This window comes from Oryctolagus cuniculus, chromosome 16 (genome assembly GCF_964237555.1).
Source record: "Oryctolagus cuniculus chromosome 16, mOryCun1.1, whole genome shotgun sequence".
NCBI lineage: Eukaryota > Metazoa > Chordata > Mammalia > Lagomorpha > Leporidae > Oryctolagus > Oryctolagus cuniculus.
Genome location: NC_091447.1, coordinates 59,372,986 through 59,392,649, shown reverse-complemented (window position 1 = coordinate 59,392,649; position 19,664 = coordinate 59,372,986). Strand labels below are relative to the sequence as shown.

General features: G+C 76.0%; 4 protein-coding genes across 10 annotated transcripts in view; 1 reads left to right on the top strand and 3 right to left on the bottom strand.

Moving 5' to 3' along the window:
• Nucleotides 1-393: 393 nt before the first annotated feature.
• MRPL54 (mitochondrial ribosomal protein L54) lies at nucleotides 394-2,795 on the top strand. Its single transcript, XM_051829017.2, has 3 exons — nucleotides 394-528; nucleotides 2,057-2,213; nucleotides 2,576-2,795. The coding sequence occupies exons 1-3, from the start codon at nucleotides 411-413 to the stop codon at nucleotides 2,706-2,708; spliced, it is 408 nt and encodes a 135-aa protein (XP_051684977.2). The 5' UTR covers nucleotides 394-410; the 3' UTR covers nucleotides 2,709-2,795.
• A 231-nt stretch (nucleotides 2,796-3,026) lies between these two features.
• Nucleotides 3,027-4,452, bottom strand: RAX2 (retina and anterior neural fold homeobox 2). Its single transcript, XM_051829018.2, is given in 4 exon segments — nucleotides 3,027-3,684; nucleotides 3,687-3,756; nucleotides 4,047-4,174; nucleotides 4,177-4,452. Coding segments are annotated over 4 exon segments (528 nt in total). The 5' UTR covers nucleotides 4,250-4,452; the 3' UTR covers nucleotides 3,027-3,427.
• Nucleotides 4,453-6,018: 1,566 nt separating this feature from the next.
• On the bottom strand, nucleotides 6,019-13,772 carry MATK (megakaryocyte-associated tyrosine kinase). Of its 5 annotated transcripts, XM_051829011.2 has the most exons (13): nucleotides 13,620-13,772; nucleotides 9,493-9,548; nucleotides 9,179-9,292; nucleotides 8,991-9,106; nucleotides 8,696-8,915; nucleotides 8,320-8,413; nucleotides 7,580-7,645; nucleotides 7,243-7,342; nucleotides 7,085-7,169; nucleotides 6,943-7,016; nucleotides 6,653-6,848; nucleotides 6,453-6,539; nucleotides 6,019-6,377 (listed from the first exon to the last, which is right to left on the bottom strand). In XM_051829011.2, exons 2-13 carry the CDS (start codon nucleotides 9,499-9,501, stop codon nucleotides 6,135-6,137), a joined length of 1,404 nt encoding a protein of 467 aa, XP_051684971.2. In that variant the 5' UTR covers nucleotides 9,502-9,548; nucleotides 13,620-13,772; the 3' UTR covers nucleotides 6,019-6,134. The 5 variants fall into 5 exon arrangements, with proteins under 5 accessions (XP_051684971.2, XP_051684970.2, XP_051684972.2 ...); XM_051829010.2 differs by having other exon boundaries at nucleotides 8,991-9,292; XM_051829012.2 differs by lacking the exon at nucleotides 9,179-9,292 and having other exon boundaries at nucleotides 13,620-13,771.
• Nucleotides 13,773-14,307: 535 nt separating this feature from the next.
• The window catches only part of ZFR2 (zinc finger RNA binding protein 2), a 34,687-nt gene continuing 29,330 nt past the window's right edge, over nucleotides 14,308-19,664 (bottom strand). For all 3 annotated transcript variants that reach the window (XM_070058592.1, XM_051829008.2, XM_051829009.2), the window contains exons 5-17: nucleotides 19,351-19,471; nucleotides 18,895-19,037; nucleotides 18,341-18,460; nucleotides 18,005-18,144; nucleotides 17,489-17,612; nucleotides 17,163-17,335; nucleotides 16,803-16,974; nucleotides 16,487-16,625; nucleotides 16,097-16,197; nucleotides 15,911-16,006; nucleotides 15,281-15,392; nucleotides 15,057-15,154; nucleotides 14,308-14,962 (exon numbers count right to left, since the gene is read on the bottom strand). In XM_070058592.1, coding sequence (XP_069914693.1) covers nucleotides 14,777-14,962; nucleotides 15,057-15,154; nucleotides 15,281-15,392; nucleotides 15,911-16,006; nucleotides 16,097-16,197; nucleotides 16,487-16,625; nucleotides 16,803-16,974; nucleotides 17,163-17,335; nucleotides 17,489-17,612; nucleotides 18,005-18,144; nucleotides 18,341-18,460; nucleotides 18,895-19,037; nucleotides 19,351-19,471 — 1,725 coding nt within the window. In that variant the 3' untranslated portion in view covers nucleotides 14,308-14,776. The remainder of the gene's footprint in view (nucleotides 14,963-15,056; nucleotides 15,155-15,280; nucleotides 15,393-15,910; nucleotides 16,007-16,096; nucleotides 16,198-16,486; nucleotides 16,626-16,802; nucleotides 16,975-17,162; nucleotides 17,336-17,488; nucleotides 17,613-18,004; nucleotides 18,145-18,340; nucleotides 18,461-18,894; nucleotides 19,038-19,350; nucleotides 19,472-19,664) is intronic.

Genomic DNA, 19,664 nt, shown 5'->3' with positions numbered 1-19,664 from the left:
CCCGCTGCTGACGGACTTCCGGCCAGCTCGCAGTAGACAAAATGACGCGCCCGGCCGTGTCGGCCTCGAGCCTGCGCTTGCTTCCTCACGCACGCGGTAGAAGCGGCGGCCGCCCCTCACTGCCGACATTACCCGTCGACCCGCGGGCTACCCGTCCAGCAGCGGGTTTTGGGCATTCACGTCAGGAGTACACAAGGCGCGTTTCCAGGAAATGATGGGGAACTAAATAGGCAATGTCCGCCATCCAGGGTACGTCTACCAACGTTCAAAGATGCCACAGTGCGGACACAGCCGGCCCGAGCCCGGGAAGACTACATTTCCCAGGAACCTCCAGGGGCCTACAACTCCCAGGCAGTCGCTGGGCAGTGACATAACCGGAAACGCGCACGGGCAAGCACTCGGCATACGTCATGGCGGCCAGAAGCCTGTTCGGGGCTACCCGGACCTGGGCCTGCTGGGGAGTGCGAGCGCTCCCAGGTCCCGTCGCCCCTGAAAAACTCGTGGTCCGGGGTTATGCCAAGAAACCAGGTGAGCCGGAGTAAACCGGGACCGAAATGGGGCCGGTGCGCACACGGGGAGATGGGTAGTGCGCAGGCGCCGGCTGAGGAGGTGGGGCCTGGGAGGCAGAGGCGGGGCCCCTGCGCAGGCGCAGTGCGAGGCGCCGCTCGGAGCGCCGGCGTCGGCCTCCTGAGGGAGCGGTTGGACGCAGTGCGCAGGCGTCACCGGCAGTGCGTGACCGCGCAGGCGCAGTATGGGGGGAGCGCGGCGAGTTCGCCGCCGGAAGTTCTGGGTGAAGCGAGGTTACGAGGAGGTGGCTGGACGCGGCCCGCCGGAGCGCCGAGGCTGAGGGGACGCGGTGGCCGCTGCGGGAGGGGTCCGCTCTGAAGGGAGTGCTCGAGGTCACGTGTGCGGACTTTGGGCGTGGCGTGCGACGGGGCACCTTGGCGTCAGCGCGCATGCGCATCCGGAGGACCCGGATGGAGCGCCCGGTGCTGATGGCCGAGGGCACCTGGGGGCGTGGCCGCTCTTCCTGTCGCTTTCAAATAAACTAATTTAAAAATCATTTAAGTAGGAAAAATCCCTCCAGAGGTGCGGGGCGGGGAGGTGACCGCTGGCCCGGGGGCGGGCGGCGCGGGTCCGGGAGGTGTCCGCGGGACAGGTGCGGGCCGGGCCCGGGAGGTGTCCGCGGGACAGGTGCGGGCCGGGGAGGGAGGCGGCGCGGGCCCGGGAGGTATCCGCGGGACAGGTGCGGGGCGGGGAGGGAGGCGGGGCGGGCCCGGGAGGTGTCCGCGGGACAGGTGCGGGGCGGGGAGGAAGGCGGGGCGGGCCCGGGAGGTGTCCGCGGGACAGGTGCGGGCCGGGGAGGGAGGCGGCGCGGGTCCGGGAGGTGTCCGCGGGACAGGTGCGGGGCGGGGAGGAAGGCGGGGCGGGCCCGGGAGGTGTCCGCGGGACAGGTGCGGGCCGGGGAGGGAGGCGGCGCGGGTCCGGGAGGTGTCCGCGGGACAGGTGCGGGCCGGGGAGGGAGGCGGCGCGGGTCCGGGAGGTGTCCGCGGGACAGGTGCGGGCCGGGGAGGGAGGCGGGGCGGGCCCGGGAGGTGTCCGCGGGACAGGTGCGGGGCGGGCAGGGAGGCGGCGCGGGTCCGGGAGGTGACCGCGGGACAGGTGCGGGCCGGGGAGGGAGGCGGCGCGGGTCCGGGAGGTGTCCGCGGGACAGGTGCGGGCCGGGGAGGGAGGCGGCGCGGGTCCGGGAGGTGTCCGCGGGACAGGTGCGGGCCGGGGAGGGAGGCGGGGCGGGACCGGGAGGTGTCCGCGGGACAGGTGCGGGGCGGGCAGGGAGGCGGCGCGGGTCCGGGAGGTGACCGCGGGACAGGTGCGGGCCGGGGAGGGAGGCGGGGCGGGTCCGGGAGGTGTCCGCGGGACAGGTGCGGGCCGGGGAGGGAGGCGGCGCGGGTCCGGGAGGTGACCGCGGGACAGGTGCGGGCCGGGGAGGGAGGCGGGGCGGGCCGGGAGGTGACCGCTGGCCCCGCCGGCGCTGATCCGCCCGCCCCCTCCGCAGTCACCAAGGCGGGCAAAGGCGGCGCGGCGGGCGAGGCCCTGCGGGACCCCGAGGTGTGCACCGACCCCGAGCGGCTCTGCACGCACGCCATGGGCGTCAACATCTACAAGGAGGGCGCAGACGTGGCCCTGAGGCCGGATGCCGAGTACCCCGCGTGGTGAGTGCCCGGCGCCAGTGTTGCCAGTGTTCGCTGTGCAAGCGTTCATTGCGCGTTTATTGAGTGTCCCCCGCGGGGCCGACCCTCCCCCAGCTCAGGGCCGCGCCCGGGGCGGGCTGCCCCCTGCCCGCGCCCCCCACCCCGGGCTGACCCCGCACCCACCCTGGCCCTGACCCCGCATCCAGACTGAGCCTGGCCCCGCCTCCAGCCTGACCCCGCCCCCAGGCTGAGCCTGGCCCTGCCCCCTAGCCTGACCCCGCCCCCAGGCTGAGCCTGGCCCCGCCTCCAGCCTGACCCCGCCCCCAGGCTGCCCCTGCCTTCCCCCAGGCTGACCCCCGCCCCCTGCCTGACCCCGCCCCCAGGCTCTTCGAGATGCACCTGGGCGCCCCCTGGCGGCTGGAGGAGCTGGACCCCGAGACCCGCGCCTACTGGCGGCTGCTGCGGAAACAGAACATCTGGCGCCACAACCGGCTGAGCAGGAGGAAGACGCTGTAGGGCGGGGCTCCGCGGGGCGGGGCTGCGCGGGGGGCGTGTCCCGGCTCTGTGTGGGGGCGCCGGCCCAGTAAAGCCGCTGGACGCTGAGCTCCGCGCCGTGGGTGCTGTCCGCGCTCCCCTGGGCGCCACCGGGCCTTTCGGGCGAACGGGGGTCCCAGGGCTGGGGGCCGGGCCGGGCTGGCTCTCTCCAGCTGTTTCCGGATCCTTCCTCCTCCCGGGTGGGGCGTGACGGCCACGTGCAGAGCCCGCCCCCGCGCCCGGCCTCAGGTGCCCCCGCTGTGTCAGGGGCGCCCCAGACCCGCCCCTCGCCGAGACCTGAGCCCCTCCAGTCGGGGACGTGGGGCGGGGGCGGGGTCCTGAGGGCCTGGAGCCCCCGGGAGGCGGTCCCCTGGCGGGGGGCGGGGCCAAGCGCAGGTGGCCCTGGCAGATGAGACCCCCGCGGCCGCGTCCTCCTCTTGGGGAGGCGGCGCCGATTACCGCGTCTGGCCGCCTGCGACCGCCGCGCGCCGGCCCTGGCCTGTTTCTCCGCTAGGGAGCGAGCCCGCCGCACACAGCTGCCCGAGGGCTGGGCTGGGGCGGGCACATGGGGGGCGGCCCTGAGCGGGGGCGAGAAGCAGAGGGGTCCGGGGTCCCGGCCACGGCAGGAGCCCACCGCTTGGGTCCCCTCTGCCGGGGTGGGGGAGGGCTTGCCTACGGCTGCTGTCCCCGGGGCGCCCGCTTCAGGCCGGCGGCCAGGCCCTGTCCAGCGCCTGCGCGTGCTCCTTGGCCAGCAGCCTCAGGGACGCCTCCTCCAGCGCGAAGCCGTCCACCAGGCCTGGCCCCAGGGCGTGCGCCCCCAGCGGCACCTGCAGCCCCAGGCCGGGGCCCAGCAGGCGGGGCAGCCCCGGCATGGCCGCGGGCGCGGGACCCAGCCAGGGCTCGGAGGGCAGCAGTGCGGCGGGGGGCCGGGCGAACTGCCGTGCTGGGGCCTCGGGGCTGCCACGGCTCCGGAGCCGGACTCCAGGCGCTCTTGGCGGTACCACTTGGTTCGGCGGTTCTGGAGCCACACCTGGGGGGGTGGCAAGGGGCTGCTGAGAGCGCGGCCCCCGCCTCGCCACTCCACCGGCCCTGGGGACCCCGGCAGACCCGCCCCAGAGGGCCCCCCCCCGCTGCTCACTCTCAGGCCAGCTGCTCACCCGCGGCCCCGCGGCCCCCATCCGTCCCCCCCACCCCGTCGCCGCACCCAAACTTGGCCGGGAGCCCCAGCCTCAGGCCCGGGTCTCCAGAAGCCCGAGGCGGGCGTCGGTGTCTGCGCGTACCTCCTCCCTGCCCCGGGCGTCGGGGCGGGGCCGGCCTCACCTGCACACGCACCTCGGGCAGGTGCACCTCGGCCGCCAGCTCCTCGCGGCTGCACACGTCGGGGTAGTGCGAGGCCTCGAAGGCCCGCTCCAGCTGGTGCAGCTGGTGCGTGGTGAAGGTCGTGCGCTCCGGCGCCGCTTCCGGGGGGCTTCCTCGCCCGGCCCCGCCTCGGGCGCCGGCCCCTCCCCCGCGCTCAGGAACATGGCGCCCCGCCTGGCGGGTGGGCAGCCGGAGGGGCCCGGGGAGCCCCTTCCCCGCGGCGTCCGCCTGGTCCCTCTGGCCAGGCCCGCCTCTGCCTGCTGTCCTTGGCTCCCCGCCGCCCCGGGTCTCTGCCCCTGTGCCCAGGAGTGCCCCACCCCCACCCGGGCCGCAGGAGGCTCACCTGTGCCCGGGGCTCGCCACCCACGGCCCCGGCCCCGGCCCCGGCTCACGCAGGCCAGCGGGCGGGGCGCCCGGGATTAGCGCCCCTCCCCGCGGGCGCCGGCTGGCCTGAGCCGAGGGCGGGACCGGCCGCGCTGCTGGGGACACGGCGGCCTCGGCGGCCTCGCCGGCCTCGCACACAGAGCTTTGTTTCCAATATCCATTTATTTGAAAGGCAGGGGGGGGGGGCGGTCCTCCATCCGCTGGGTCACTCCCCAGCGGCCGGAGCTGAGGGAGGGAGACCCAGGCCTGGTGGGCGAGATCCTTCTGGAGTGCCAGCCCGGCGGGGGGCGGCGCACACGCGGGCGGCCAAGGGCCGGGCAGGGCAGCGCCGGCTGACTGCCGCGGGGGCGGCTCGGGCGCCGGTCCGCTTAGGCGGATTAGGGGCGGGGGCTCCTCCGTCCTGCTGGGGCGCTGCCTGCCGACTGTTTTCATTTTCTATTAAAATCCTTTATTGGAAAGGCGGCCGCGGGAAGAGGTTGTCCGCCTGCTGGTTCATGCCTCAAACGCCCACAGCAGCCAGGGCTGGGCCAGGCAAAGCCGGGAGCTCCATCCGGGTCTCCCGCGTGGGTGCACGGAACAGTAACCGCCGGCTGCTGGGGTGCGCATGCGCGGGGAGCTGAGGCCGCCCGGGGCTCGACCCCAGGCCCTCGGGTGTGGGATGCGGGCGTCCCACCCTGCAGCATCCAGCGGACGCAGCCCGCCCGCGCCCGTTTGCCGGACAAGGCCCGGGGTGGGGGGCACCTGCCGGGACCTCTGCGGTGGGCGCCCCAGGGCCCGCAGGGTGGGCAGCCAGCACCTCCCAGAGGTCCGGCTCTGCCTGCTGGGTCCCTGAGCTCTGGCCTGGATTTGCCCACGGGGGGGGGGTCGCCCCCAAACTGACAGCACAGGCTGGGGGGTGCCCAAGCCCCGAAGGGCCTGTCACCCATGGGTGCTCCCGGAAGGGGGGTGGGGTGGGTGAGAGGTGGGGGTGGCGAGTGGAGGTGCCTCCCTCCCTCCCCCGGACGTCCCCTGGTCCCCTCACTGTCGAGGGGGTCTTCCCGGGTTGGGGTTTTGGTCCTCAGCTCCCGCACAGGGCGGAAGGCCTGGGCTGGCGGGGTCAGGGGACCCCGGTGGTGTGGGGTGAGCTCTCACAGGGAGCCTGGCCCGCGGGGGTCAGGTGGCATGGAGCCCCCCAGCGCCCCCTCCCTGGGTCGAGGACTTGAGGTTGCCGTGGCACCCGGGCGTCCCGGGCGTGGGGCGGGGAGCCTTAGACTCGGGGCGGCTGCTCTCCCAAGACCCCCAGCGGGGATCCCGTCCCAGGGTCCCACGGCGGGGTCCTTGTGCCCCGCGGCCACCTCGCGGACAGGACCAGGGCTCCTGGGGGTCCCTCCTGGCTGAGGGGCGGGGACCGGGGCGGCTGGGACCTCGAGGCCCGGCAGGCGGTGGCTGGGGGCGCAGCCCACTGATGGCCGCCCAGGGTTGGGGGAGGGTGGGAGGCCTGGCTGCAAAGCAGGCCGGGGGTGGCCGGGCACAGGGGGCGGCGGCCCCCAAGAGACGCACACGCCCTGGGTCCTCGCAGTCGGTGTTTATCGGCGTCACAGCCTGGGGTGTCCGGGGGCTGCCGCGCCCGCGCCTGGCCCGCAGCCCACTCCGCGCCCCCCGCCCTGTGTCCTCGGGGGGCAAAGGTCACGGCTCCTGGCTGCGCGGGGCGCCGGAGGGGCCGGGGTCCTGCCCGCCGGCGGCGGGGGCGGGGGCGGGGGCGGCCCGCAGCTCGCGCGCCAGCTTCTCCACCAGCTTGCGGAAGGGAGGCCGGCGCGCGGGCTCCGCCTCCCAGCAGCTGCCCATGAGCGCGTGCACGGGCCCCGGGCAGCCTTCGGGGGGCTCCATGCGGTACCCCTTCTCCACGGCCTCCGACACCTCCTTCAGCGACTGCGGGCGGGAACAGGCCGGTGTGGGCGGGGGCCGGGCCAGCGGCGCCCCCGCCCCGCCCGCGAGCCCGCTCACCATCTTGGGGTACGGAGCTCGTCCGTACGAGAACACCTCCCAAAGCAGCACCCCGAAGCTCCACACGTCCGACTTGCTGGTGAACCTCTGCGGGGGGGCCCGGGTGAGGCGGGGTCGGGGTCTCCCTTCCTCTGAGCCCCGCCCCCCGCCGCAGGTGTGCAGCGGGGGTCCCCAAACCCCAGGCCCGGCGGGAGGCTCACCCCCTGCCTGAGCGCCTCGGGCGCCGTCCACTTGACCGGCAGCCGGCTCGAGTCCAGCCCCTTCCTCTCGGCCTTGGCCAGGCCGAAGTCGCTGACCTTGGCCACCAGGTCCTCGGACACGAGCACGTTGCGCGCGGCCAGGTCGCGGTGCACCAGCCGCTTGGCCTCCAGGTACTCCATGCCCTCGGCCACGTGGCTGCGGGGGCACGCGGGTGTCAGGCGGCGCGCGCCCCCCAGGCTGCCCTGCCCGGCCCGGCCCTGCCCGGCCCGGCCCGGCCCGCCCCACTCACAGGGAGAACTGCAGCAGCTGCGCCGTGCTGACGAGCGCGCGGCCGCGCGTGCGCAGGAAGTTCACCAGGTTGCCCTGCGTGGGGGGGGGGGCGTCAGCGGGCGGCCCGGCGCGGCCCCGCCCCCCGCCCGGGCCCCGCCCACCTTGCTCAGGTGCTCCATGACGAGGTACAGCCCCTGGTGCAGGATCACGCCCAGGAGCCGCACCAGGTTCCGGTGTCTCATCTTCCTGGGGGGGGCGGCGGGGTGAGGGCGCCGGGCCCGCCCCCCGCCCCGGGCGCCGCCCCCGCCCCGCCACTCACGTCATCACCGCCGTCTCCTCCAGGAAGGCCTGGGCCGTGACGTCACACCTGATGTTCTTCACGGCCACCTTCTGCCCCAGGTACTCGCCCTGCAGGACGGCTGGGGGCGGGCGGGGTCAGCCGCACGCGCCCGGTCCCCCCCAGCCCCTGCGCCCCGGCCGGCTCCCCGCTGAGGCACCTGAGCCCCTGCACCCACGGGGAGCCCCGGACGGAGCCCCCGCCCCGGCTCCAGCCACTTGGGGGCGACGCGGCGGACGGGAGCGTCCATCTCCGCCTATCAAGTGACAGAGAAGCGCGCAGCCGCCCCCCCCGGCTCCCGCCCCCCGCACCCCCTCACCTCCGAACTCCCCCTCTCCGATCTGCGCCCCCAGCGTCAGGTGCTGCAGGTTCAGCAACCAGCCGGCTGTGGGCAGAGCCCCGTCAGGGGGTCGCGGGCCGCCCCAGGCCCCTCCCCGCCCGGCCAGAGACCGAGGGAGGACCCCAGGCCGCGCGCCGGCCCCAGAGGACCGAGGGGAGAGACCCCCACTCCCGGTGCCCAGCACAGCAGCGGGAACGGGGCTCGCAGGCGGCTGCCCGTTGTGTACGGAGGAGCACTCCCGGGAAGGGGAACCGAACGCCCGGCGGCGCCGAGGGCAGCGCGCGGGCGGGGCTGGCGAGGGGGCCGGGCCGCGGCGGGTGCGCGCTAAGGCGGCCTCCAGGGAGCGAGGACTTGGGGGTCCCCGAGGGAGCCGCGCTGGGAGGGGACCCCGAGGCTGGGCCGGGCCAGGGAGGGTGCGCGCTAAGGCGACCTCCAGGGAGCGAGGACTTGGGGGTCCCCGAGGGAGCCGCGCTGGGAGGGGACCCCGAGGCTGGGCCGGGCCAGGGAGGGTGCGCGCTAAGGCGACCTCCAGGGAGCGAGGACTTGGGGGTCCCCGAGGGAGCCGCGCTGGGAGGGGACCCCGAGGCTGGGCCGGGCCAGGGAGGGTGCGCGCTAAGGCGACCTCCAGGGAGCGAGGACTTGGGGGGTCCCCGAGGGAGCCGCGCTGGGAGGGGACCCCGAGGCTGGGGGGGGGGGAAGGCCGGGGCGCGCGGGCCTACCCTTGGCCAGCTCCTCCTCGGCCGACCTCGTGCCCTGCTTCCGGCGGGGTTTCCCGAGCTTCGTGCAGATGGCGCCCTTGGTCCGGCTGTAGTGCTGCGGGGCGCGCGGCCGTGAGCGGGCGCGGTCGGGGCGCCCGGGCTGCGAGGTGGCCGGTTTCCATGGGAACGGGGAGAGGAGGCGGGGCGGAGCCCGGCTGGGGCGGGAGGCGGGACCGGGGCGTGTGGGGAGGCGGGACGTGGGCGGGGCCTTCGGGGGAGGACTCCTGGCCGGGGAGGCGGAGCCTGTAGGGGCGGGGCCTGTCCGGGGCAAGGCGCGCGGGGGAGGAGCCTTGCTGGGTGGGCGGGGCCTGGCCCGGGGGCGGGGCCCGGCGCGCACCTCCACCATGTCCATGAGGTTGCAGAAGCACGCGCTCTCGTCGATGGTGAGGCGGCCGTCGCGGTGCAGCACGCGGTAGTGGATGACGTCACGGCCGAAGCTCACGCACAGCACGTAGTCCCCGGGGTGCCGCGCCGACTCGCGCACCAGGAACAGCCCGTCCTCGGGCGGCTGCAGCTGCCGCACGGCCTCGGGCCCCGAGATCTTCCCGTGGAACCACCTGCGGCGGGGCGGGGTCAGAGCGGGCGGGGCGGGGCCGGCCGGGCTCGCCCCGCCCCCGCCCCGCCCCACTCACGGCATGAGGCTGAGCCTGGGGTCGGCGGACAGGGCCTCGCGCTCGCGCAGCGCGCCGGCCGCCAGCAGCCCCTCCTGGCCGCTGGCGTGGTGCTTGGCGCGGTACCAGCTCTTGCTCTGTGCGGGAGGCGGGAGGCGGGCGTGGGCGGGGTCCGGGCGGCGCGCCCCCGCCGCCGCGCACGCGCTTACCTCGCAGGCCTCCAGGATGGTGACCACGTCGCCCTTGCGGAAGGCCAGCTCCCCCGGCTTGGGCCGCGAGTGCTCGCACTTGGTGATGCACTGCGTGCCGGGGGCCCAGCGCCTCTGGCCAGGGCGGGACGCCGGGAGACGCGCGGGCAGGGGGACGGGCGCAAACCCGGGGCGGGGGGCGAGAGAGAACCGAGTCAGGACGGGAGCGAGGGGACCCCGGAGCTGGGGGCGGGGGGACGGCGCCGCCGGGTCCCGCACCCCCGTCCCCGGGCATGGCGTGGGCTGGGGCCGGGGGCACGAGGCCGGGCACTCACCGTGGGCATCCTGGCTGAGACGGGCAGCGAGGCCAGGCCAGGAGACGGGGGCTCACCTGGAGCGGGGTGGGCACGGGACAGAGCCGCGCTCTGGGGTCGGGAGTGCAGCCGCCCCGGCCGCCGCTCAGGGTCCAGAACCCCAAGACACACCCCACCCGGCCCGGAGGCGAGGGACTTGTACCCCCGGCAGGGTCACGGCCGTGACCTCACTCTGCCACGATCCCCCAGGGGACTCCGTGGCACCCAGGGCGGCGCAGGCTGCTGGCCAGGGAGCAGTGGCCGGGCCCAGGCCCGGCGCTTCCTCTTCTGTGAGTCGGGGGCGGATGAGTCAAGGTCATTCCCGCGAAGGTCTGACCCCGGGGTGCAGCGCGGCCCCGTGACCCCCACCCCATCCCCGGGCGCCCGCGCTGGGCGGCGACGCGCCCCCTCCCCCCACCGCCACAGGTGGCTGGGCACCCGGTGCCCAGGAAGAACCCACGCAAACCCAGCGGCTCGGGGGCGCCAGGGGCCGGCCACCGGTGCCAGGAGGGCGCGCACCGGGAACGCGCGCACCTGTGGGGCCCCCGCCCCGCCACGCCCCGCCACGCCCCGCTCTCGAACACCTGGGCGGTAGGCGCACGGGCGTCTCGGCCGCACGCAAGAGGCCCTCCCTCCACGTGGGCGCACGGGGCACGCCGGCGCCCCCTGCACCCAGCCCAGCCCGCGTCCGACCGCCGCCGGCCCCGCGCGCGCCCCCGCGAGCCGGGGTCCCCGGGACGCCGCTCCGCCCGCCTCCAGGTCCGCCGCCCCCTCCCCGGCCGCCGCGCTCACCTGCTCAGGGGACGCCCCCGGGCCGCGCCCCACGCCCGGCCCCAGGCGGGTCCCCGCGAGCCGGCAGCGCACCCCGAGGCGCTCCGGGCTGCACAACTTGGAGCAAGTCGCTCCGTTTCCTCATTTTGGGGCTGGGGGGGAGAGCCGGTCGGGGAGCAGGGGGGTGGTGGCGGGCGGCGCCCGGGAGGCCCCCGCGGGTCCTAGCGCCGGCCGCACTGCGGTCCGCTTCGCGCGCGCGCGCGCGCGCACCGCCGGCCCCTCCCCGCCCCGCCCCCGCGGTCCCCGGCTCCTCCTGCGGGGGCCGCGTGCGGGGGTCCGGCAGGCGCCGCCCGCTCGCGCGGGGTGGAGGGGCGAGCTGCCCGTCCGGAAAGGCCAACAAGTCCAGCCTTTTCAGTCCGGCCCATTGAAGAAATAAAATTCTCTTAAATTTACATGAGAGGCAGGGCGGGGCCACGCCCAGAGGGCCCCCACAGCCAGGGCCGCGCCAGGCCGAAGTCGGGAGCTGGGGACTCCATCCGGGTCTCCCCCGTGGGTGCAGGGGCCCGGGCACCTGCGCCATCGCCCTGCCTCCCAGGGTGCGCACAGCAGGGCGCTGCTGCCCAAGCGGGGTGCGCGCCCCAACCCGCCCCCTAGGGGCCGCCTTGCTCACGGCAGCAGGCGCTGGGGTGGGGCACAGCGCAGCGGGCACCAGGGGGCTCTGAGCGCCCAGGCCCCCTGGTGGGGCGATGTGTGCGAGCGCCACCGTGCACGCGCCCAGGGCCCCGGCCGCCCCCAGCACACCCTGCGGCCCGCGCTCCACGCCACCACGTTCTCTCTGGGGTCCGTGTCAGTCCCCCCCCCCCGCACCCCGCGGACGCGGGAGGAAGTCAGGGAAGGAGCAGAGGGGCCTCAGGCGTGGGGCCGGCGTCCCAGGGCACCGTGACTCCTCTCGGGGTCACAGCCACAGGCCGGGGACAGGAGGCGTCCAGGACGTGGCCTCTCGCAATCTCGACTCGGTGGCTCTTCCTGTTTCCCCTGCCCCCCAGCGCGAGCCGGCCACGCACCCCGGCCCCTTCCTCGCAGGGAGGCCCCCTCGCCAAGCAGCCAGGGGACACGGAGGAGACGGTAGCCCTCCCTCCCCCGTGCCCCACGTGCAGCGGCCCCAGCGTCTGCCACTCACCCTCCTGCGCCCGCCCCTCTGGTTCTCACCACTGGCATCACCCAGGTTCTCGCGAATCCCGCAGGACGCAGGGGCCACCTCCCACCCCGGAACCCCGACGGCTGAGGCCCAGGCACTTTGAGGAATGGGGTGAGGGTCGGCAGCAGAGGGAGAAGCCGACCGGTCGGGCGAGGCCAGGAACGCGGCCTCTTGGCGCCTGAATGAGCTCCATCGGTCCCATCTGCATTCCAGCCCACGAGAAGTGCGAAGGGGCAGCGACAGGTGCGCCTCTCTCCACGTCCCACTGGGTGGAACCCAGTCAATGGCCACCCTGGGACCAGAGCCCAGGGGAGATGGTGAGGCCAGCAGCACCGGGCAGCTCTTCCTCCAAGCCAGTGGGCGGGCCGCTGCCCCAGGGCCTCTGCCCAGTGCGCTCCGCGGGGCTGCCACTCAGCCGCCGCCTTCCCGGCTGGGTCCCCTGCAGGCCGTGGACGAGGCTGGTGCACAGCGTGTCCGCAGCGCGCGCTCCAGGCAGGCAGCGGTGGGGCTGAGCCGGGCGGCGGCCGGCGGCCAGGCCCCACTGCCCCAGTTACCACGTCTTTAAATTTAGCTCCCCGCCCCCTGCCAGGGGACTCCGCGGGCTCCTTCCAGGAAAAATGCAGCCAGTGCCCGCCCCGCCACCGGATGGAGGCTGCCTGAGCCCCCACCCCCGCACACATCACGGCCCCCGCGCCCCCCTCCCCCACACCCCCGGGGTCACGGCCATCACCCTCCAGGCACCAGCCGGAGCCGCACAGCCTCCGACCGCGGGGCCTGGCCCATGGCCCGCCGGCACCGAGGCGAGGGGCAGGTGACAGGCGTCCGTCAGGGCGAGCTCCGAGCCCCTGCTCCAGGGCTGCGTCCCCGGGCACGGGACCCGCAGGTGGGGCGGGCAGAGCTGCACGCCCATCAGCGTTTGGAAGCCCCCCCAGCGGCGAGCCCCTTGTCTTCCCGACCTCCGCATCTCCGGCTCGGTCCTCTCGGCTCCCGGGAGTTGGTAATCGCCAGGGTTTCAGGCGTCTGCGGCTCCGCCCCCGACCCCCCCCCCCCGGCTGTGCACGGGCCCGTTTTTGGGCACGCGAGGCCCTCCCTGCCCTCCCTGTGTGCGTGACCTGGGCCCTGGGCCCGCTTCCCCGCCCGCCTCTTGGAAGTTTGCGGCCTTTTCTGGCGCCCTGGGGGCTCCGTGGCGTGTGACAGTGGACACTGCTGGCCTCCCTGGGTCCGACACCCAGTCTTGTCGCCCCCCCCCCCATTCATCTTTTATTCTACTTTGCGGACTTTTTAAAAAAATTATCTGAAAGGCAGTTACATAGAGACCGTCCATCCACTGGTTCACTCCCCAGATGGCCGCAGCGGACAGCACTGGGCCAGGAGCGTCCTCCGGGTCTCCCACGTGGGTGCAGGGGCCCAGGCGCTTGGGCCAGCTGCAGGGAGCCGGACCGGAAGTGGAGCAGCCGGGGGTCTCCAACCTGCGCCCACGGGGGCAGCCGGCGGGAGCGGCGGGTGCCCGCGCCCGGGGCGGGGGGACTGCGAGGGGGCCGCGCGCGCTCTTTGGGACGGCCGTTGTGCACACGTGGGCTGCTCGCCCAGCGCCCGGGCTGGCGAAATTCGCAAACCTCCTCCCCTTTGGGGGGCGGCTCACGGCCATGGGATCCCAGCGCCCAGCAAGGCATGCAGGCGGCCGGACAGGCCACGCTCTCCACGCGCGGGACGTGGACGCCCACAGCGCGGGGCGCCCAGCAGGGGCGAAGCTCTGACGCTCGCTGAGCGCCCCGAGGACGTCTCAGCCCGGGAGAGAAACGGGCAGAGGCCACGCGTGGGCTTCACCCACGGGGCACGTCCAGGACAGCGGGCGCGCCGTGGCCGGAGGCTGGGAGGGGCGCTGCAGCGTTCTGGAAGCAGCGCTGGGGCGGCCCGGCCCGGCCGTGGGCCTTCGGGGAGCGAGCTCGTCTCCCTCGCCCTGCCTCCCCAATAAATGCAGAGGGCGCTGGAGGGCCTCGCGTTTCCTCCTCTATCTTCCTGCTTGTCGGGTTTTTTACGGACGGGGGCGCCCCTCGCGCGAAGCCGCCACGCCGGCCTCCAGCCGCTGCCCATCTCCCGCCCGCCCTGCCCGCGGCCCTCCCGGCGCCGGCCCGCTCACCTGCGGCATCTCCGCGGGCGCCGAGGCGGGCTACGCGGCACCGGCTGGCGGCATCGCCTCCCCGGGCCGCGCCTCCGCGGGCCCGCGACCTTGGGACGCAGCCGCCGGCTCCGCGCTCCCGCTTCTGTCTCCCGCACCGCCCGCCAGCCGGGCTGCAACCCCGCCCCCACGCACGCGTCATCCCGCCCCCACGCGCCGCGTCGCCTAGCAACCGGCTCCCCGCCCGCACCCGCAGCGGTCGGGATTCGTGGCGCCGGGCCCGGGGTGCCCGCGCTCCGGAAGGCAGACACTGCTGCAGCGGGGGCCGGCGCGGGGCAGCAGGACGCGGGGGCTGGGGGCGGGGCCGAAGCCCGGCGGAAGCTGCTTATTGGGGTGTCTGCCGGCGCAGGGGGCGTTAGAACGGCAAGTCCAGCCTCGGGCGGACTGTCCGGCCGCGGGCCCTAAGGAAGCCAGGGGGCTCCGGGTGGGGAGCGCCGAGCGGAGTGGTCGGGCCGCCCGCCGGGGCCGGGGTGAACAGGGAGGGCTGCGGGGCTCGGGCACGCCCGCCCTCCACACAGAGAGCCCGCTCCGGCCCCGCAGGCCTCCCGGCGGTGTGGCCGCGTGCCCGACTTGCAGCGAGGACAGGGACAGCCCCGGGCAGAGCCCCTGGACTCCCCCCGACCCAGCCCAGCCCGCACACAGCGCACGGTGGCGGCTGAAGACGTCTCCTTTATTGCCCCGGCCCCCGGGAGCCGCCGGGCCCTGTCTCAGGGTGGACCCTGTCCCAGGGTGGGCCCGCATGCGCGTCCCCGGGCCAGGAACGCTCGCGAGGGGCGGCCGTGCCCGCAGCGGGGCGGGAGCTCCCACCCTGGGCAGCCCTGACCTCCAAGGCACTCGGCGGTGCGGGGTGGGGCCCGGCCCGCGTCCTCCCCCGGCCTCAGCCACCCCACCCCGGGGCAGGGCGGCGGCTGCGCCCCTCATGGCGAGTCCGCGCCGGGCAGGGGGCAGGGCAGGCACGCAGGGGCCCGGGCAGGTGCCGCGTCTCCCGGGCGAAGCGCGAGCGTTGAGAAGAGCCGGGGGCGGGGCCAGTGTCGGGGCGGGGCGGGGCCAGTGTCGGGGGCGGGGCCAGTGTCGGGGGCAGGGCCGGGGCCGGGTGGGCGGGCGGGCGGTTGGTTGGCTCAGGCGAGGCCCTGCGCGCCGGGCCGGCCGCGCTTCTTGTCGGCGTTGGCGGCGGCCTCCCTCGCCTTGCTGGCCTCGCGCTCCCTCTTGCGGAAGCGGACGCCGGGCCTCCTCTTGGGCAGCGGCAGCGGCTCCATGCCCAGGACCTTGTGTATCTGGCGGAAGACCAGCATGCGCAGCGCGTGCTGCGGGGGCGCGCCGTCAGGGCTGGGGGCGGGGGCGGGGGCAGGGGCGGGGGCGGCCGCCTGCACCCCGGCCCCGCCCCGGCGCGCCGCCTACCTGCGCGCTGGCCGTCACGTCCTCGCGCTGCTGCGCCGTCATGGGCTCCAGGGCGTCCATCGGGTCCTTCTCGCAGGGGTCCTGCAGCCCGGGGCCGTCTTCACCGGGGAGGGGGCGGCAGGGAGAGCGAAACCGGTGACTGCGCGTGCGCGGGACCCCCTAACCCCCCCCCCGCGGTCACTGAGAACCACTCGGAGCCCCGGCCGCGCCCGCCCCGCGCTGACCTGCGAGCAGCGTCCCGGTGGCCACGTACTCCAGCACGCGGCGCATGGCGTCGCCGGGGCTCAGGGGCCTGGTGGCGCTGCTCAGAGCCCTCTCCACCAGCAGCTCCATGGCCTGGGGGGAGGGGGCGGGCTCGAGGGGCAGCGCGGGGAGGGGGCCCTGGGCGCTCCTCCCGGGGACAGGGCGGCCACTGCACGCGCCTCGTGTACCCCGCCCAGGGCCCCTCTCCCGCAGGGCCCCCCAGGGCACCAGAGGCGGTGGTGGGGCCGGGGGCGGTGCTGCCGCGGCCGCGGTCTCGCGTGCCAGGGCAGAAGCAGGAGCTGGGACAGCGTGCGTGGGGCGGGCCCCTAGGAGGGGGTGGGGCTGGGGGCCGGTGCGCACGCGCCCAGGGAGGGTGCACGGACAGACGGGCACACACTGTCCCCAGGAAGACAGGGCCGGCCTCGTCGTCCCCCCGCCCCAGGAGGGGCTCGGGCCGACTGACGGTGCTGGTCGGGGCGACCCCGAGGCCAGCGTGGAGCCCGGATGGGGCCAGCTCTGGGCAGGGTCTGCGGCTGGAGGCCCCACCCCGACCCTCTTACCCCGGGCGGCAGGGCGCCCTTCCCCGTGGGCACGCCCCTCCCCCGCCTTACCCAGGGCGGCAGGGCCCCCCAGGTGGGCACGCGCTGGCACAGGTCCCGCAGCACCCTCATGACGACAACACACGGCTCCAGACCGCTGGCCCGGGCCTGCGGGGAAGCAGCGTGAGCCGGGCCGGGCCGGGCTGGGCCCCGCCGCAGGGGCAGCCGCACCCCCCTCCCGCGGGCGGGGCCGCCGACCTGGAACCACTTGGCGCGGCGCAGGGCGGCCAGGGACTCGAGGCACGTCTCGGCGCTCAGCAGGTCTCGGGGTTCCGGCTGGGGCGCCGCGGGCTCCGCTCCTGGGGAGACGCCCCACGCCCCGCTCAGCCGCCGCACGCACACAGGCCTGACTCCGCAGGCCGCCAGCAGCCCAGCGCGGGCCTCGGCTCCCCGGCCCCACCCCGTCTCCCACAGACCGGCCAGCCCAGCCCGAAGGCGCAGGCCGAGCCCCGGCGGATGGAGGGGACGGCGGGCTGGGACCCGGAGACTTCTAGAACGAGCCGGGCCGGGACTGGCTTCCCTCGGGCTCCTCCGGCCCCCCCCCCCCGGCCCGCGCCCCGGGCAGGTGGCACACGGGGCCGCCCGCACCTGCGTCCGCGGAGGAATCCTCTCGCACGAGCGGCGAGGTGACCGCCACGGAGACCTGCATCCGGGGCTCTTCGCAGGAGGAGATGATGATGTTGGCGTCAGGGTCAGAGGACACCTCGTACTTGTCCTCGGCCACCACCTGCAGGGCGGCGCACGGTCACCCCACAAGCCTCCCCCAGGCCTCCACCTGGGCGGGGACCCAGACCCCGCGCCAGCGCCAGCACCTCCCCAGACGCGGAGACGCTGGACCGAAGGCCGGCGCCGCCCCACGGGAGTGCCCGCCCCCGCCGTGCCTGCCCGCCCCACGCGCGCTCACCAGCAGCGTCCGGGGCAGCAGCTCGGCGATCCTGCGCAGCAGCGTGTGCGTGGGCTTCTCCGAGCACAGCAGGGTCAGCTGCACCCGCCGGTCCCCCCGCAGCAGGAGGCCCTTGGCCAGCGCGCCCACGCGCATGACGCCTTTCAGCACGCGGGCAGACGGCGCGATGGCGCTGCGGGACAGAGGGCTGCTGGGAGGGGGACTGTGCCCCTGGGGAGGACTCTGTTCCTGGGGGAGGCGCTGGGGGCCCCGCAGAGGGCGGTTTGGGGACGCAGCCGCCACCCCGGCCCCCGGCGCTCAGGGCTCCGCCGTCATCAGCTGGGGGGGGGTGTGCCGGCCGCCCCCTGCAGGCACCCTCACCTGTACTGGCCGCCGCCCTCCTCGCGGGCCAGCGTGTCCGACACCAGCTTGAGGGCCTGCTCCGTGTGCGCCACGGCCCTCTGCACGGCCAGCAGCTCCTCCTCGGTGGGGTAGATGATGGAGTGCTTGAACAGCACGTACCGGTCGTTGCTGGTCTGCGGCCGCCAGCCGGGCTGCGGGCACAGGCGCGGGCGGTGTAGCCAGGCAGTGCTGCGGGGCCGCTCGCCGCAGCGCTGGACACACCGGGGAAGGGGCCCCACGTCAGGATGCAGGGGGCGGCCCACACGCTCTCTAGGTCTCCCAGCACCCACCGAGCACCCACCCACCGGAAACGGGGAGGCCCCGGGCCTGCCCATGAGCGGTGGGGGCGGCCAGTCCGGCGGCAGGTGCGGTGGCTCCTCGTCTGGGGGCGGCGGCTCCTCCGGCCACCTGCCGCGCGCTTCGTAGCACCTGCGGACCCAGGTGGGGACAGGTGAGGGCAGCGCCGGCCTGGATGCCCAGGGCCTGAGCCCCGCCCACCCCTCGGCAACCCGGGCCCACGCTGTCGCTTAGCCCCAGGAGGAGTGACCACTGGGCGCTGCTGGGGCTGGCCAGCGTCCCCCAGGGGCACGAGAGGCCCAGGCCCCTCAGATCTGCCGCTGTGTTAGCCGCAGGCCCCGCGCAGGGGACAGGAAGGCCAGCGCTGCTGTGGCAGCCTGCGGGAGTCCCCAGCCGCACAGGACCGCGTCCGCCACCGGGTGCTGGGAACCGGGGTGCAGCAAGGCCGCCCCCGGGCGCCGCCCACCCCGGGCCCTTCACGCGTGCGCGGGGCGGGGCGGCCAGGCCCCGGGGCAGCCGCACACCTGCTCTCCGCTTGCCAGCGCCGAAGCGCCTCGAGCCGCTCCCGCGCCAGGCGTCTCTGCGAGCGCAGCCGCCCCTCCAGGAGCCGGCGCAGCCGCGGGCCGGACTTGCCGGCCACGGGCAGGTCCGCGTTCACCTTTCTCTGCGGAGGGAAGGCGGGCGTGACGCCGGGCACCGGTGGGGGTGGGGGCGCGGGCGCCTGTCCCCAGGCACCAGAAAGCGGCGGGACGGACACGTGCGGAGACTGGACACGACCCGGCACCGCGCGCCTGCCCCGCCCCCGCCCCGCCCCCTCCCGCGGTGCATCAGACCTGCCCACGGCCCCCTTCCCGACACACCCTGTACTGCAGCCGGTGCCGCCGCCCCTTCACGTGCATGTCCTTGGCCTTGGGGTTGTTGAAGCTGCACTCGCACAGCTTGCAGTAGAAGCGGATCACCTTCCCCTGGTTGTTGTACACCTGCGGCACAGCCCGGCTGAGCCCCTGCGAGGGCCGCCCCGCCCCGCCCCGCCCCCCCCCCGCCCCCACCGCGGCCCTGCCCCACCCCACACCCAGGCCAGCGGGCCCCGCCCCCCGCCCAGGCCCCGCCCCTTCCTTCTGCTGCCCCCCACGGGGTCCCCAGTGGCGAGAGCCTGCAGGGAGGGCGCTGAGCCTGCTGAACCGGGGCGTGCACGTCAGGCTGGCCGACCCGCCTGCCCGCTCCGCGTCACCGGGCGCTCGCTGGAAGGCCGGCCCGAGAACGCCCCTCCCGAGGGGACAGGATGGCCCTGGGACGCCCCCCAGTCTCCCTGGCACCCGGGTCAGCTCCAGCGGGCTGCCCTCCGGGCGGAGGGGCGGGGCGGGACTGCCAACCTCAGGGGAGACCTGCACGCGTGCCCCCAGCCCTGACCCACCTCATCCACGTAGTCCGGGCCCACCGCCTGCGGTTCCTGCTGGCCAGCGGAGCCTCCCTGGGCCGGCGGGGCTTCCGGTGCCTTGGACCTGGGGCAGGCCTTCCCCTGCTGTCCGCTGCTGGCTGCCTTCGGCTCAGGAGGTCCTGAGGGGACCCTGTGGCGGTCACTGCCCCAGGCCCCCCACCCTGCTACCACCAAGGCCGAGAGCAAACCCAGGCGGCCCCCGGCCAGCGCAGGAAGGCAGTCCACGGCCGGACCCCGAGTCCCAGCCCTGGGGAGGTGGGGCAGCCCGCACCCACCCCCACCTGCGGGTTCCAGGGCTCAGTGTGGGCCCCGCGGCCCTGCCCTGCGCCATCAGGCCCTCTCCCGGGACAATGGGGTCTCTCGCAGGGGCCCGCCCACTCCTGGGGCACCGACTGCGGTAGTCGGGGTGCGGGGGGGGGGGGGGTCACGTACCCGCCGGCTCGGCCTCCGTGCCGCTCTCTGGGGCGGGGGCAGCCTGGGCCGCGCCGGAGCTGCTTGGTGCCCCTTCCGAGGCGGGGAGCGGCTTCCCTGGCTTCGCGAGCGGCTTGGGGACCTGCGAGAGACCAGCCCCTCGGTCAGGGCCACCTCGGGCCTGCGGGCCACGCGGCTCCAGCGCCCGGGACTGCTTCTGCGGGACGCAGCGGTGTGGACGGACGTGCGCTTAGGGCTGCGAGCCAGGACACGGCCACAGCAGAGCGACCCGTGGGGGGCGGCAGACACCTGGGGAACCCCGTGTCCGCGCCAGG

What these genes read in the sequence shown, in the direction of transcription:
- MRPL54 (XM_051829017.2), top strand. Translation starts at nt 411, where the DNA reads ATGGCGGCCAGAAGCCTGTTCGGGGCTACCCGGACCTGGGCCTGCTGG. An exon ending in GGGTTATGCCAAGAAACCAG is followed by an intron (nt 529 to 2,056) that starts GTGAGCCGGAGT and finishes CCCCCTCCGCAG; the next exon opens with TCACCAAGGCGGGCAAAGGC. An exon ending in GATGCCGAGTACCCCGCGTG is followed by an intron (nt 2,214 to 2,575) that starts GTGAGTGCCCGG and finishes CCCCGCCCCCAG; the next exon opens with GCTCTTCGAGATGCACCTGG.
- MATK (XM_051829010.2), bottom strand. An exon ending in ACCTCATGGACATGGTGGAG is followed by an intron (nt 8,414 to 8,695) that starts GTGCGCGCCGGG and finishes CGCGCCCCGCAG; the next exon opens with CACTACAGCCGGACCAAGGG. An exon ending in CAGCTGCTGCAGTTCTCCCT is followed by an intron (nt 6,849 to 6,942) that starts GTGAGTGGGGCG and finishes GTGCCCCCGCAG; the next exon opens with CCACGTGGCCGAGGGCATGG.